Genomic DNA, 13202 nt, shown 5'->3' on the forward strand with positions numbered 1-13202 from the left:
ACGAAAGTCTTTCTCAGGTCTGCATCCTCTTAACAATTGTGTGTATTGAGCTGTACTGTACTGTACCCATTCTGCAATCTGTTAATAAACTTTTCAATCAATCAATCAATCAATCTGTCTGCCAACCCGGGGCGGGACGGGAAGTGACGTCGATTCTCGCGCAAGGAAACACCAGAGGAAACACCAGCGTCTGGCGCGCCAAATTTCAAAGGACTTCCTGCAGAGAAACGCGAAACAGACAAACGACAACTTTGATCAAAATAAATAGTTAAAAAAACAACGTGGATTATTTAAAGTCCACGCTATATTATTCGCGAACTGAACAATCGACGATATCAACAAGTCGGCGTTCCTGTGTGCGGAGTAAAGCTGTCTGTAAGTGTGGCTTTGACTTTCATTATGGGATGTCCTACAACAAGGAACTAACGTCGCCCTGTTCACTTGCTGCCACATTATCACGCCTATAACGTTCAATTCATATTCGTATTATTATTTGTGTACATTTAATCGATGCACATTGCCAATATCTAGTTGGATGCATTTAACTGTATATGCAAAAATCATTATGATTGTTGATGACAGTGATCCATCCGTGCAAATGGATCTGTGTTGTTGCTGCTGTTGCTTTGTGCCCTGGTGGGCTGGGTCCATTACATGCAAGCAGGCGGTGCGGGACGTGTTGTACTGCGTTATATTTATTTAACAAACTTACTTTTAAAATCATAATTCGACGCCTACCTTTCCGTGCCAGTGCTGTTTTGTAACAACTTTTGCCATAGTCTGTCGGGACAGAAACCAAATCTTACCCTAGATATTCATAAAGAACCTTTTAGTTTCGATTGCATTCATTGTCATCATCATATACAGCAGCACAAGTACAGTACAACGAAAATAAGTGTCATCCAGAGTGCAAATGTAACAGTGCAACAGCAATATACAGGTGATTAAACTGGGTATAAAATATATAAATGAGTACTACTGAGTAATAGTGCTAATCAGATGTATACACAGTTGTATTAATAATATAGTGTACAGTAGTAATAATAATAATCAAATAATTATTATACTGGCCAGTATGACTTACTACCATAGTGTCTTTATACCTGTATGTATATGGTAATAAGTCATACTGGCCAGTATAATTATTTGATTATTATTATTATTATTACTACTGTACATATTAATACAACAACTCTGTACATGCATCTGATTAGCACTATTACTCAGTACTAGTACTCATTTATATTTTACCTGTATAAAGACACTATGGTAGTAACAAGTCATACTGGCCAACAGCGTAACTAGTAAGAGATCAAAGAGAACGGCATCATTGAACACATACATGTTATGTTTGGTCATGATTGCAGTTAAACTTCCGTGACATGTCTAATGGTCTCAACTTTTATATTCTGGACGTTGTCGTTCAGTCGCATCAGTGTTGTTGTTGGTCTCATTACGTTTCCTGTTTTTGCTTTTGTTGTCTTTTCCAGACGGGACCTCGTCCACCGCGCCACACCGCCGGGTTTCCTAACAACTGACAACCGTTTGAACCTTTACACACGTCACTATTTGATCTAATCGTTAAACAAGACACGCAGTGTCTTCCTGCATGTCCATTTAGGCTTCTGCTTGTGTCTTGTTAACGGTACAAAACGCCGTTGCCGGTGATAAGTTAGCGAAGCAAGCTACGACCTCGTCGTTCTCATCATTCAGCCATGGGGCGTCGCCACGCCTAAGCCCACAGCGGGCACCGAGCCAGTGTGTGCGTTGCGGTGGCAGAGAGAGACGATCCGATTGGTTGGTGAGCCTGTCTGTCATGCTGTCGGGGGGGGTCCAGCCGTGCTTCCAGCTCCTGCGGATCGGCTCGTCGTCCGGGGACTCCGCCGCTCCGGACTCTGCCCGGGACCTCTACACGTTCCGGCCGGCGCTGACCCGCTCCGTGTTCCGCCTGGGCCGCGCCGCGGAGCTGTGCGACGTCACGCTCGACTCGCCGCTGGTGTCGAGGATCCACGCTGAGCTGCATGCCGAGAGGGAGGGGGACGGGGCGGAGCCGGAGGAGGAGGGGTGGAAGGTCCAGATTAAAGACCGGAGTAGTTATGGTAAGAGTCCAGGCCAGGGGATAGTTATGGTAAGAGTCCAGGCCAGGGGATAGTTATGGTAAGAGTCCAGGGGATAGTTATGGTAAGAGTCCAGGGGATAGTTATGGTAAGAGTCCAGGGGATAGTTATGGTAAGAGTCCAGGGGATAGTTATGGTAAGAGTCCAGGGGATAGTTATGGTAAGAGTCCAGGGGATAGTTATGGTAAGAGTCCAGGGGATAGTTATGGTAAGAGTCCAGGCCAGGGGATAGTTATGGTAAGAGTCCAGGGGATAGTTATGGTAAGAGTCCAGGGGATAGTTATGGTAAGAGTCCAGGGGATAGTTATGGTAAGAGTCCAGGGGATAGTTATGGTAAGAGTCCAGGCCAGGGGATAGTTATGGTAAGAGTCCAGGGGATAGTTATGGTAAGAGTCCAGGGGATAGTTATGGTAAGAGGCCAGGGGATAGTTATGGTAAGAGTCCAGGGGATAGTTATGGTAAGAGTCCAGGGGATAGTTATGGTAAGAGTCCAGGGGATAGTTATGGTAAGAGTCCAGGGGATAGTTATGGTAAGAGTCCAGGCCAGGGGATAGTTATGGTAAGAGTCCAGGGGATAGTTATGGTAAGAGTCCAGGGGATAGTTATGGTAAGAGTCCAGGGGATAGTTATGGTAAGAGTCCAGGCCAGGGTATAGTTATGGTAAGAGTCCAGGGGATAGTTATGGTAAGAGTCCAGGGGATAGTTATGGTAAGAGTCCAGGGGATAGTTATGGTAAGAGTCCAGGGGATAGTTATGGTAAGAGTCCAGGGGATAGTTATGGTAAGAGTCCAGGGGATAGTTATGGTAAGAGGCCAGGGGATAGTTATGGTAAGAGTCCAGGGGATAGTTATGGTAAGAGTCCAGGGGATAGTTATGGTAAGAGTCCAGGGGATAGTTATGGTAAGAGTCCAGGGGATAGTTATGGTAAGAGTCCAGGCCAGGGGATAGTTATGGTAAGAGTCCAGGGGATAGTTATGGTAAGAGTCCAGGGGATAGTTATGGTAAGAGTCCAGGGGATAGTTATGGTAAGAGTCCAGGGGATAGTTATGGTAAGAGTCCAGGGGATAGTTATGGTAAGAGTCCAGGCCAGGGGATAGTTATGGTAAGAGTCCAGGGGATAGTTATGGTAAGAGTCCAGGGGATAGTTATGGTAAGAGTCCAGGGGATAGTTATGGTAAGAGACAGAGAGAGAGGATAGTTATGGTGAGAGAGAGAGAGAGAGAGAGAGAGAGAGAGAGAGGATAGTTATGGTAAGAGAGAGAGAGAGAGGATCGTTATGGTAAGAGAGAGAGAGAGGATAGTTATGGTGAGAGAGAGAGAGAGAGAGGAGAGAGAGAGAGAGAGAGAGAGGATAGTTATGGTAAGAGAGAGAGAGAGGATAGTTATGGTAAGAGAGAGAGAGGATAGTTATGGTAAGAGAGAGAGAGAGAGAGAGAGAGAGAGGATAGTTATGGTAAGAGACAGAGAGAGAGAGGATAGTTATGGTAAGAGAGAGAGAGAGACTAGAGTATTGTTATGGTAAGAGAGAGAGGGGGATAGTTATGGTAAGAGAGAGAGAGTATTGTTATGGTAAGAGAGAGAGAGGATTGTTATGGTAAGATGAGAGAGAGAGAGAGAGAACACACACAGACCAATCAGGTCAATTCCAGTTTATTTGAAAGTGTCCACGTATAACGAAAACATCACGTCTGATGAATTATTCATTGATGGAGCTAGAGCCCTAATTTGCATCCCTGGTCCATCTGCGAGTAAAGCACAATATACAGTACATGCGTCTGACAAATAATGACCGGTCTACACAACAACAAGTAATTACATACGTTTACAAGGCAATGTCTATATGAAAACTAAATGTACATTAACACACACACTAAATCACTCCTATTGTATTTAATATGAGAAGAAACGTAATGACGAGATGTTCCATCCATTAACCAACCTATTAATTCACTGGCTGACAAACATTTTCACCTGTAGAGAGATGGATACATACCCCCCCCCCCCCCCCCCCCCCCCCCCCCCCCCTCTCTCTCTCTCTCTCTCTCTCTCTCTCTCTCTCTCTCTCTCTCTCTCTCTCCCTCTCTCCCTCTCCCTCTCCCTCTCCCTCTCCCTCCCCCTCTCTCTTTCTGTCTCTTTCTGTCTGTCTCTCCCTGTCTCTTCTGTCTGTCTCCCTCTCTCTGTCTGTCTCTCCCTCTCTTTCTGTCTGTCTCTCTCTCCTGTCTCTCTTTCTGTCTGTCTCCCTCTCTCGCCTGTATAAACACACGCATACAGACATGTTGAGTTCATTAGTCATGAGACATTTTCACATCACCGCGGCAACTCTAGCGAGCACCTTAGTTAGAAGGAGGCTATTTAGCTTCCTTTACTTCGGTTAGGACCTCCAGCTGCGCTCTCTCTCTCTCTCTCTCTCTCTCTCTCTCTCTCGCTCTCGCTCCTGTAAACTTGATATCTAGCATGTTTTGTTAATCAAACAAATTGCCCCTAACATTGTGAGCGCAGGATCAAGGAGGTCCGTGATGATAACCCCCCCGCCTGGTTTCTGTTGCTAGGCACCTGGGTGAACGAGGCCCGCCTCCAGCCCGGCGCCCACTGGGAGCTCTCGGACGGCGACACCCTGACCTTCGGTGGCCAATCGGCGACGGGAAGCCCAGAGTTCTACTTCCTGTTCCAGAAGGTTAAAGTCCGCCCGCTAGACTTTGACGCCATCACAATCCCTAAGGTGAAACAAGTTCAAAGTCAGGCATAGAACCAATTATACTGTTATATATAAGCCCATATCTGCTTTTCAAAATGATGTTTGCAAAAGTATATATTATACACATTACAATTTTCCACCCTTTTGTTTCTGTTGAATATATATAACTTGTAAGTCGCTTTGGATAAAAGCATCAGCTAAATGACTAAATGTAACTATATATGGGGGGTGAAGTTGGCTAGCTTTGCTGTCAAGCCAATCCGCTTGTGTTTCTAAAGATTTTAGAACATTTGCATATATTGACTCTAGGTACAATGATAGATTAATGTTACTATTAATGTTGTCAGGACAGCTGAAACAATCACAGTCAGGACAGACAGCTGAAACCATCACAGTCAGGACAGCTGAAACCATTACAGTCAGGACAGACAGCTGAAACCACCACAGTCAGGACAGCTGAAACCATTACAGTCAGGACAGACAGCTGAAACCACCACAGTCAGGACAGACAGCTGAAACCACCACAGTCAGGACAGCTGAAACCACCAGTCAGGATAGCTGAAACCACCACAGTCAAGACAGCTGAAACCATCACAGTCAGGACAGATGAAACCACCACAGTCAGGACAGCTGAAACCACCACAGTCAGGACAGCTGAAACCACCACAGTCAGGACAGCTGAAACCATCACAGTCAGCTGAAACCATCACAGTCAGGACAGCTGAAACCATCACAGTCAGGACAGTTGAAACCACCACAGTCAGGACAGCTGAAACCATCACAGTCAGGACAGCTGAAACCATCACAGTCAGGACAGCTGAAACCACCACAGTCAGGACAGCTGAAACCACCACAGTCAGGACAGCTGAAACCACCACAGTCAGGACAGCTGAAACCATCACAGTCAGCTGAAACCACCACAGTCAGGACAGCTGAAACCATAACAGTCAGGACAGCTGAAACCATCACAGTCAGGACAGACAGCTGAAACCATCACAGTCAGGACAGCTGAAACCATCACAGTCAGGACAGCTGAAACCACCACAGCCAGGGCGCGTCTATTCGAAAACCAACGGAGTTGTGCGTTTTGCGAATCTGATTGGCCACTGACGTTTCTGGTCATGTGACATCTGCGCCCAATCGCGTGACGAGCTGTGTCTTTGCCCACACAGTCAGGACAGACAGCTGAAACCATCACAGTCAGGACAGCTGAAACCATCTGTCAGGACAGACGGCTGAAACCATCACAGTCAGGACAGACAGCTGAAACCACCACAGTCAGGAGCTGAAACCACCACAGTCAGGACAGACAGCTGAAACCACCACAGTCAGGACAGACAGCTGAAACCACCACAGTCAGGACAGACAGCTGAAACCACCACAGTCAGGACAGCTGAAACCACCACAGTCAGGACAGACAGCTGAAACCACCACAGTCAGGACAGACAGCTGAAACCATCACAGTCAGGACAGCTGAAACCATCACAGTCAGGACAGACAGCTGAAACCATCACAGTCAGCACAGCTGAAACCATCACAGTCAGGACAGACAGCTGAAACCACCACAGTCAGGACAGACAGCTGAAACCACCACAGTCAGGACAGACAGCTGAAACCACCACAGTCAGGACAGACAGCTGAAACCATCACAGTCAGGACAGACAGCTGAAACCATCACAGTCAGGACAGACAGCTGAAACCATCACAGTCAGGACAGCTGAAACCATCACAGTCAGGACAGACAGCTGAAACCGCCACAGTCAGGACAGACAGCTGAAACCGCCACAGTCAGGACAGCTGAAACCATCACAGTCAGGACAGATGAAACCATCACAGTCAGGACAGCTGAAACCACCACAGTCAGGACAGACAGCTGAAACCATCTGTCAGGACAGACAGCTGAAACCACCACAGTCAGGACAGACAGCTGAAACCATCACAGCCAAAACTGACCTAGTATCAGTAGTATCAGATGTATGTACAGAGTTGTAGTATTAATATGTACAGTGATACAGGTATAAAGACACTATGGTAGTAAGAGTAGGTAAGGGATATGTATAGATATAGTATCTACAGATGTGTAAAAATGATTATATGCAGGTATGTGGATAGAGATATATATATATACGATAAGAATAACTAAATATATATATATAATATATCTACGCTATATATACAGCTATCGTGCTGAGTTGTATGGATTATATGCAGCTGTATATAAGTCATAACATCGACAGGATTACGTGGCATCAAGGCATTAATAATAATAATAATAACGTGTCCTATATATACACGCCGTCCCCAGGCGGGCACCTTCTCCTCGGACCTACAGAACCGGATCAGGACCTGTCTGGACCGCAAGGCCGCCGCCAACCTGGACCTGTCCAAGCTGTCCCTCAACCGGGCCACGGTGATCCTGGACTCCATCGGCAGCCTGAGCAAGATGAAGGGCAGCGCCTGGACCTTCCGGCGGAGCCACAGCCACGGCAACACCTCCCCCGGCTCCTCCTCCTCCCCTCCCCCGGCTCCTCCCCCCCCGCCCCCCTTCTCCTCCCTGCTGCCCCCCTCCACCCCGCCGCCCTTCTCCTCCGCCGCGCCCTCCGTGCCCTCCACCAAGTCCCTCCCGCCGTCGTCCAAGAGCCGGAGGAAGTCTGCGCACACGGTGCTGCTGGAGGACGACAGCTCCGACGAGCCCCGGAGCCGAGGAGGAGGGGGGGGGGAGGAGGGACTGCGGGCCAAGGGGAGGAAGAGGAGGCGGCTGTACAAGTCTGAGTCGGAGGGCTTCCACCCTCCTCCACCTCCTCCTCCACTGCAGCAGCTCCCCCTGCAGGCCAAGGGCCGCGACCACCACCACGACGACATCCGCCGGCAGTTCGTCGACCGCGTCAAGTCGTTTCCCGTCGGCACGCGGACCATCGGCAGCTGCCACGGCGCCGTGACCAACAGCAAACTGCAGCAGCAGCAGCAGCAGAACCAGCAGCACCACCACGTGTCGTTCAGCAGCCCTGCCGCTCAGCACCAGAACCAGCACCACGTCTCCTTCACGGCCCTCCACGTCAAGCGAGAGCAGCTGGAGCCGCACCGCATCATCAGGATGGGGCCTCACGGCGGCGCCAACAACCTCGCGGCCTTTCGCGGCCAACAGAAGAGCGCCTTCTCCTTCTCCTCCTCCTCCTCCTTGTCGTCGGTGTCGATGTCGGCCCCCCGGGGAAGGCGGAGGGCGCACAGCTCCCCCCCGGTCTACCCCCCTCTGGTGGTGGGAGGAGAGAACTACAGCCTGGCCTCTCCATCCATGAGGATCTGTAAAGAGGGCGGTGCCCGGGTGGTGCCGTTCAACAGGTTTCACCTCTCGACTGGGTGAGTGGGCGCCGCCGTGGTATGCTGACGACACACTTCACCTCATCCTCTCGTCACTCACTTCCTGGCTCTAGACTTGAACCAGCTACACATTTAATGCATATTTCATTTTTATATTTAGTAAATTGACATTTATACCATAATGCACGATTAATCGTAAAGAAAATCGTGATCTCGATTCATAGACCTATGCGATCTCATTTCTAAATGATGATGATTTTTTTAAATAATTTTTATAAAGTTCAAGTTTTACTTAACTTTTTTTAAACGATGACGTTTCTGATGTATTTGCATTTTTGCGTCAAAATGGAGATCGGTTGCATTAAAACACTCGCTCCTATTCCCCTATGCATTCACGTCACGCTGCATTCACGTGTTGACTTATTTGCTTCGGAACAATCCCAGTTGCGATATCTATCACACTTACACGATGTAAAGCAAAACACGCTATTAATTCAACATTCGATATATTTTCTTACTTTTGTGTTGACTTGTCGCCAGATTCTGTGTTTTTGGGTTCCAGGTGAGAGGTAGGAGCTGGACAACACAATGGTTCCATAGCCTGAAGTCTTATAGTCATACAGTCCAAAGTTTATAAAAATCCCACGGAAAAATTTGTTTTGTAGAAAGGTTTTTGTAATGTGTGTACCGGTAGAAACAGCTTGATTATCAAAAATGGCCGCCCACTTCATAACATTCTGACGCGTTATTTCTTTTCGTAGCCGCAGTTTGCGGAGACGCTCTCTGATTGGCCACTGACGTTTCTGGTCATGTGACATGTGCGCCCAATCGCGTGACGCCTCTGTCTTTGCCCATTTCCGCCTCGACCAGCAGCAAACTACCTAACGCCTAGTTTATCACTGGTTAAGCTTAGGCGACTCTTTCTCAGTTGGTTAAGGTTAGAGTTTGGAATCAGGGCTGGCGTTCTATCGCCCTGCTCTAAGACAAACTCTAACCTTAACCAACTTCGAAAGAGTCGCCTAAGCTTAACCGGCGAAAGAAACAGGCGTCACACGATTGGCCGCACATGTCGCACGACCAGAAACGTCAGTGGCCAATCAGAGAGCGTCTCCGCAAACTGCGGCTAAGAAAAAAAATAACGCCATTCTGATGCTAGAGTCGGGACAAAGGACGCTCGTTGGCTACAACGGTGATCAATCATTTTCGCCATCAGCAGTGATTGGTCAGTTCAGGTCCGGTCAGAACCGGAAGTGGTCGTTTTGACGGAGCGCTTCAGCCCTGAGCTGACGAGAGCAAAGTGCTCCGATGCACGCACGTCCCGTGCATGGACGTAAGAGGAAAAGAGACTTGAGTTCTTTTGTATGTTACAAGAGACTTTTAAGTTTAAGTCAAGCACTTTGATATGTTATGTTGTGTGTTGAAGAAAGGGTGCAATAAATGATTTATCTATCTCTCTGTGTCTCTCTCTCTCTGTCTCTCCCTCTCTCCTCTCCAGTAAGCGACGGGGACGCCCTCGGAAGAACCCTCTCCCTCTCCAACCCTCCCTCCCCTCTCCCTCCTCCTCCTCGTCCTCCTCCTCCTCTTCGGGCTCCTCCTCCTCCAGCTCCTCTTCTTCCTCCTCGGACGATGACGATGACGAGGAGGACGAGGAGGAGGAGGGTGGCTCGGCGGGGGCGGTGGAGCCCTGCGCCGCCCCGGGTTGCCGGCTCCCCCAGCAAGACACGGTGCAGTGGATCCAGTGTGATCTGTGCGACGCATGGTACCACATAGACTGTCTGCACGTGGATCGCAAGAGGCTGCTGCTCGACCCCAACGCTGACTTCCACTGCGGCTGTCTGGCCTCCTGCTAGACCCCAACCCTCCTGCTAGACCCCAACGCAGAGCTCCACTGTCTGGCCTCCTGCTAGACCCCAACGCAGAGCTCCACTGTCTGGCCTCCTGCTAGACCCCAACGCAGAGCTCCACTGTCTGGCCTCCTGCTAGACCCCAACGCAGAGCTCCACTGTCTGGCCTCCTGCTAGACCCCAACGCAGAGCTCCACTGTGGCTGTCTGGCCTCCTGCTAGACCCCAACGCAGAGCTCCACTGTGGCTGTCTGGCCTCCTGCTAGACCCCAACGCAGAGCTCCACTGTGGCTGTCTGGCCTCCTGCTAGACCCCAACGCAGAGCTCCACTGTCTGGCCTCGTGCTAGACCCCAACCCTCCTGCTAGACCCCAACGCAGAGCTCCACTGTCTGGCCTCCTGCTAGACCCCAACGCAGAGCTCCACTGTCTGGCCTCGTGCTAGACCCCAACGCTGACTTCCACTGTGGCTGTCTGGCCTCCTGCTAGACCCCAACGCAGAGCTCCACTGTCTGGCCTCGTGCTAGACCCCAACCCTCCTGCTAGACCCCAACGCAGAGCTCCACTGTCTGGCCTCCTGCTAGACCCCAACGCAGAGCTCCACTGTCTGGCCTCGTGCTAGACCCCAACGCAGAGCTCCACTGTGGCTGTCTGGCCTCGTGCTAGACCCCAACGCAGAGCTCCACTGCCACTGCAGACTGGCCTCCCGGAGGGCGTTTAATACAAAATAATCACACGCCGCCTCCTCTCAAGACGCTGTCTCCATGGAAACGGTCATCGCGGCCGGCGCTGACTTACGGAGGGGGGGGGGGGGGGGGGGGGCGACGACGACGACTGCATGGGGCCAATCAAACTGTCTGGGACTGCATGGGGCTGTCTGGGACTGCATGGGGCTGGATGGGGCTGCTTTAGTACTTCATACTATTGTCACATGTGTGGGCTCCTGTCTTGGAGGTCATTTCGAACCCTACCGTGGCTCCTGGACCCTGACTCACCTGGGTGGCACACTACTATAACTCTGGAAGCACTACGGCAGAACACACTGCTTTTAACTATTACAGACCACTGTCTAGGCATGGGCATAGATTTGATACAATTATAAAAAGAATTGAATAGTTTAAGCGAAAAAAATATTATAATTTTTTTTAAAGCCCTTGTTTTTTTACCAACACCTGCACTGCTGAACGGCATGCTGGGTACAGCTCGCTAGCTAGCATGACAGTCTGTTAACAGCTGGGAGAATAGAAAAAGATGAATAAAGAGAGACTGGAGATGTTACATGGTAGCAACATTTTATATGTTTGTTTCACTAAGCTCACACATTTCAAGCATCAGTGTGTAACGTTCAGAATGAATGCTTTTGTTCCCAGAAATACGCTCGCCTGGTTCGCTAGCACTGGTTCTAGCATCACAGCAGCCAGCCAGCTCACTTGTTGGAGTATCTCACGTATGTTGTCGTCTCCAGAGTAGATGGTCAGGAGCCCATCATGAGTGTTGATAATGATGAGTCTTGTTAAATCATAATTATGAGACTTGATTAATCATAATTGTGAGTCTTGATCAATCATGATGGTTAGTCTTGATAAATCATGATGGTGAGTCTTGATAAATCATGATGGTTAGTCTTGATAAATCATGATGGTGAGTCTTGATAAATCATGATGGTTAGTCTTGATAAATCATGATGGTGAGTCTTGATAAATCATGATGGTGAGTCTTGATAAATCATGATGGTGAGTCTTGATCAATCATGATGGTTAGTCTTGATAAATCATGATGGTGAGTCTTGATAAATCATGATGGTTAGTCTTGATAAATCATGATGGTGAGTCTTGATAAATCATGATGGTTAGTCTTGATAAATCATGATGGTGAGTCTTGATAAATCATGATGGTGAGTCTTGATAAATCATAATGATGAGACTTGATAAATCATAATGATGAGACTTGATAAATCAATGGTTAGTCTTGATAAATCAATGGTTAGACTTGATAAATCATGATGGTGAGTCTTGATAAATCATGATGGTGAGTCTTGATAAATCATGATGGTGAGTCTTGATAAATCAATGGTTAGACTTGATAAATCATGATGGTGAGTCTTGATAAATCAATGGTTAGACTTGATAAATCATGATGGTGAGTCTTGATAAATCATGATGGTGAGTCTTGATAAATCATAATGATGATGAGTCTTGATAAATCATAATGATGAGTTGATAAATCATGATGAGTCTTGATAAATCATAATGATGAGTCTTGATAAATCATAATGATGAGTCTTGATAAATCAAGAGTTGATAAATCATGATTCTTGATAAATCATAATGGTGAGTCTTGATAAATCACAATGATAAGATTTGATAAATCATAATGGTGAGTCTTTATAAATCATAATGGTGAGTCTTTATAAATCATAATGGTGAATCTTGATCAATCATAATGATACTTGATAAATCACAATGATACTTGTCCTTCACTATGGAGCGCATGTCATTGTAACAAACAAAACTTGTTTTTAACGGGTGTCTTTCTGCAGTAAAAAATAAATAACACATTGTATTCATATCGCATTTAAAATAAATTGTTAACTGGTGATTGTAACGGGCGAGTCGTGGCAGCACACCCTATGGACCGGGCCTGAGAGCTCCAGGATGATGGGTGTTCAGCACCCTATGGACCGGGCCTGAGAGCTCCAGGATGATGGGTGTTCAGCACCCTATGGACCGGGCCTGAGAGCTCCAGGATGATGGGTGTTCAGCACCCTATGGACCGGGCCTCAGAGCTCCAGGATGATGGGTGTTCAGCACCCTATGGACCGGGCCTGAGAGCTCCAGGATGATGGGTGTTCAGCACCCTATGGACCGGGCCTCAGAGCTCCAGGATGATGGGTGTTCAGCACCCTATGGACCGGGCCTGAGAGCTCCAGGATGATGGGTGTTCAGCACCCTATGGACCGGGCCTGAGAGCTCCAGGATGATGGGTGTTCAGCACCCTATGGACCGGGCCTCAGAGCTCCAGGATGATGGGTGTTCAGCACCCTATGGACCGGGCCTGAGAGCTCCAGGATGATGGGTGTTCAGCACCCTATGGACCGGGCCTGAGAGCTCCAGGATGATGGGTGTTCAGCACCCTATGGACCGGGCCTGAGAGCTCCAGGATGATGGGTGTTCAGCACCCTATGGACCGGGCCTGAGAGCTCCAGGATGATGGGTGGTCAGCGCGGTGTTC

The 13202-nt window shown here is 48.4% G+C and overlaps 1 protein-coding gene across 1 annotated transcript; it reads left to right on the forward strand.

Moving 5' to 3' along the window:
- The first annotated feature begins 254 nt into the window (after positions 1–254).
- On the forward strand, positions 255–10077 carry tcf19l (transcription factor 19 (SC1), like). Its single transcript, XM_084327499.1, has 5 exons — positions 255–375; positions 1491–2099; positions 4667–4836; positions 7118–8169; positions 9626–10077. Exons 2-5 carry the CDS (start codon positions 1817–1819, stop codon positions 9978–9980), a joined length of 1860 nt encoding a protein of 619 aa, XP_084183625.1. The 5' UTR covers positions 255–375; positions 1491–1816; the 3' UTR covers positions 9981–10077.
- The last annotated feature ends 3125 nt before the right edge of the window (positions 10078–13202 follow it).

The sequence above is a fragment of the Notolepis coatsorum genome (genome assembly GCF_963971535.1).
Source record: "Notolepis coatsorum genome assembly, chromosome: 13".
Taxonomy (NCBI): Eukaryota; Metazoa; Chordata; class Actinopteri; order Aulopiformes; family Paralepididae; genus Notolepis; species Notolepis coatsorum.

Excerpts from the sequence above, each read along its gene's own strand:
- tcf19l (XM_084327499.1), top strand. The coding sequence starts at position 1,817 with ATGCTGTCGGGGGGGGTCCAGCCGTGCTTCCAGCTCCTGCGGATCGGC. Across the intron at positions 2,100-4,666 it reads TAAAGACCGGAGTAGTTATG|GCACCTGGGTGAACGAGGCC; the intron begins GTAAGAGTCCAG and ends TTCTGTTGCTAG. Across the intron at positions 4,837-7,117 it reads ACGCCATCACAATCCCTAAG|GCGGGCACCTTCTCCTCGGA; the intron begins GTGAAACAAGTT and ends CGCCGTCCCCAG.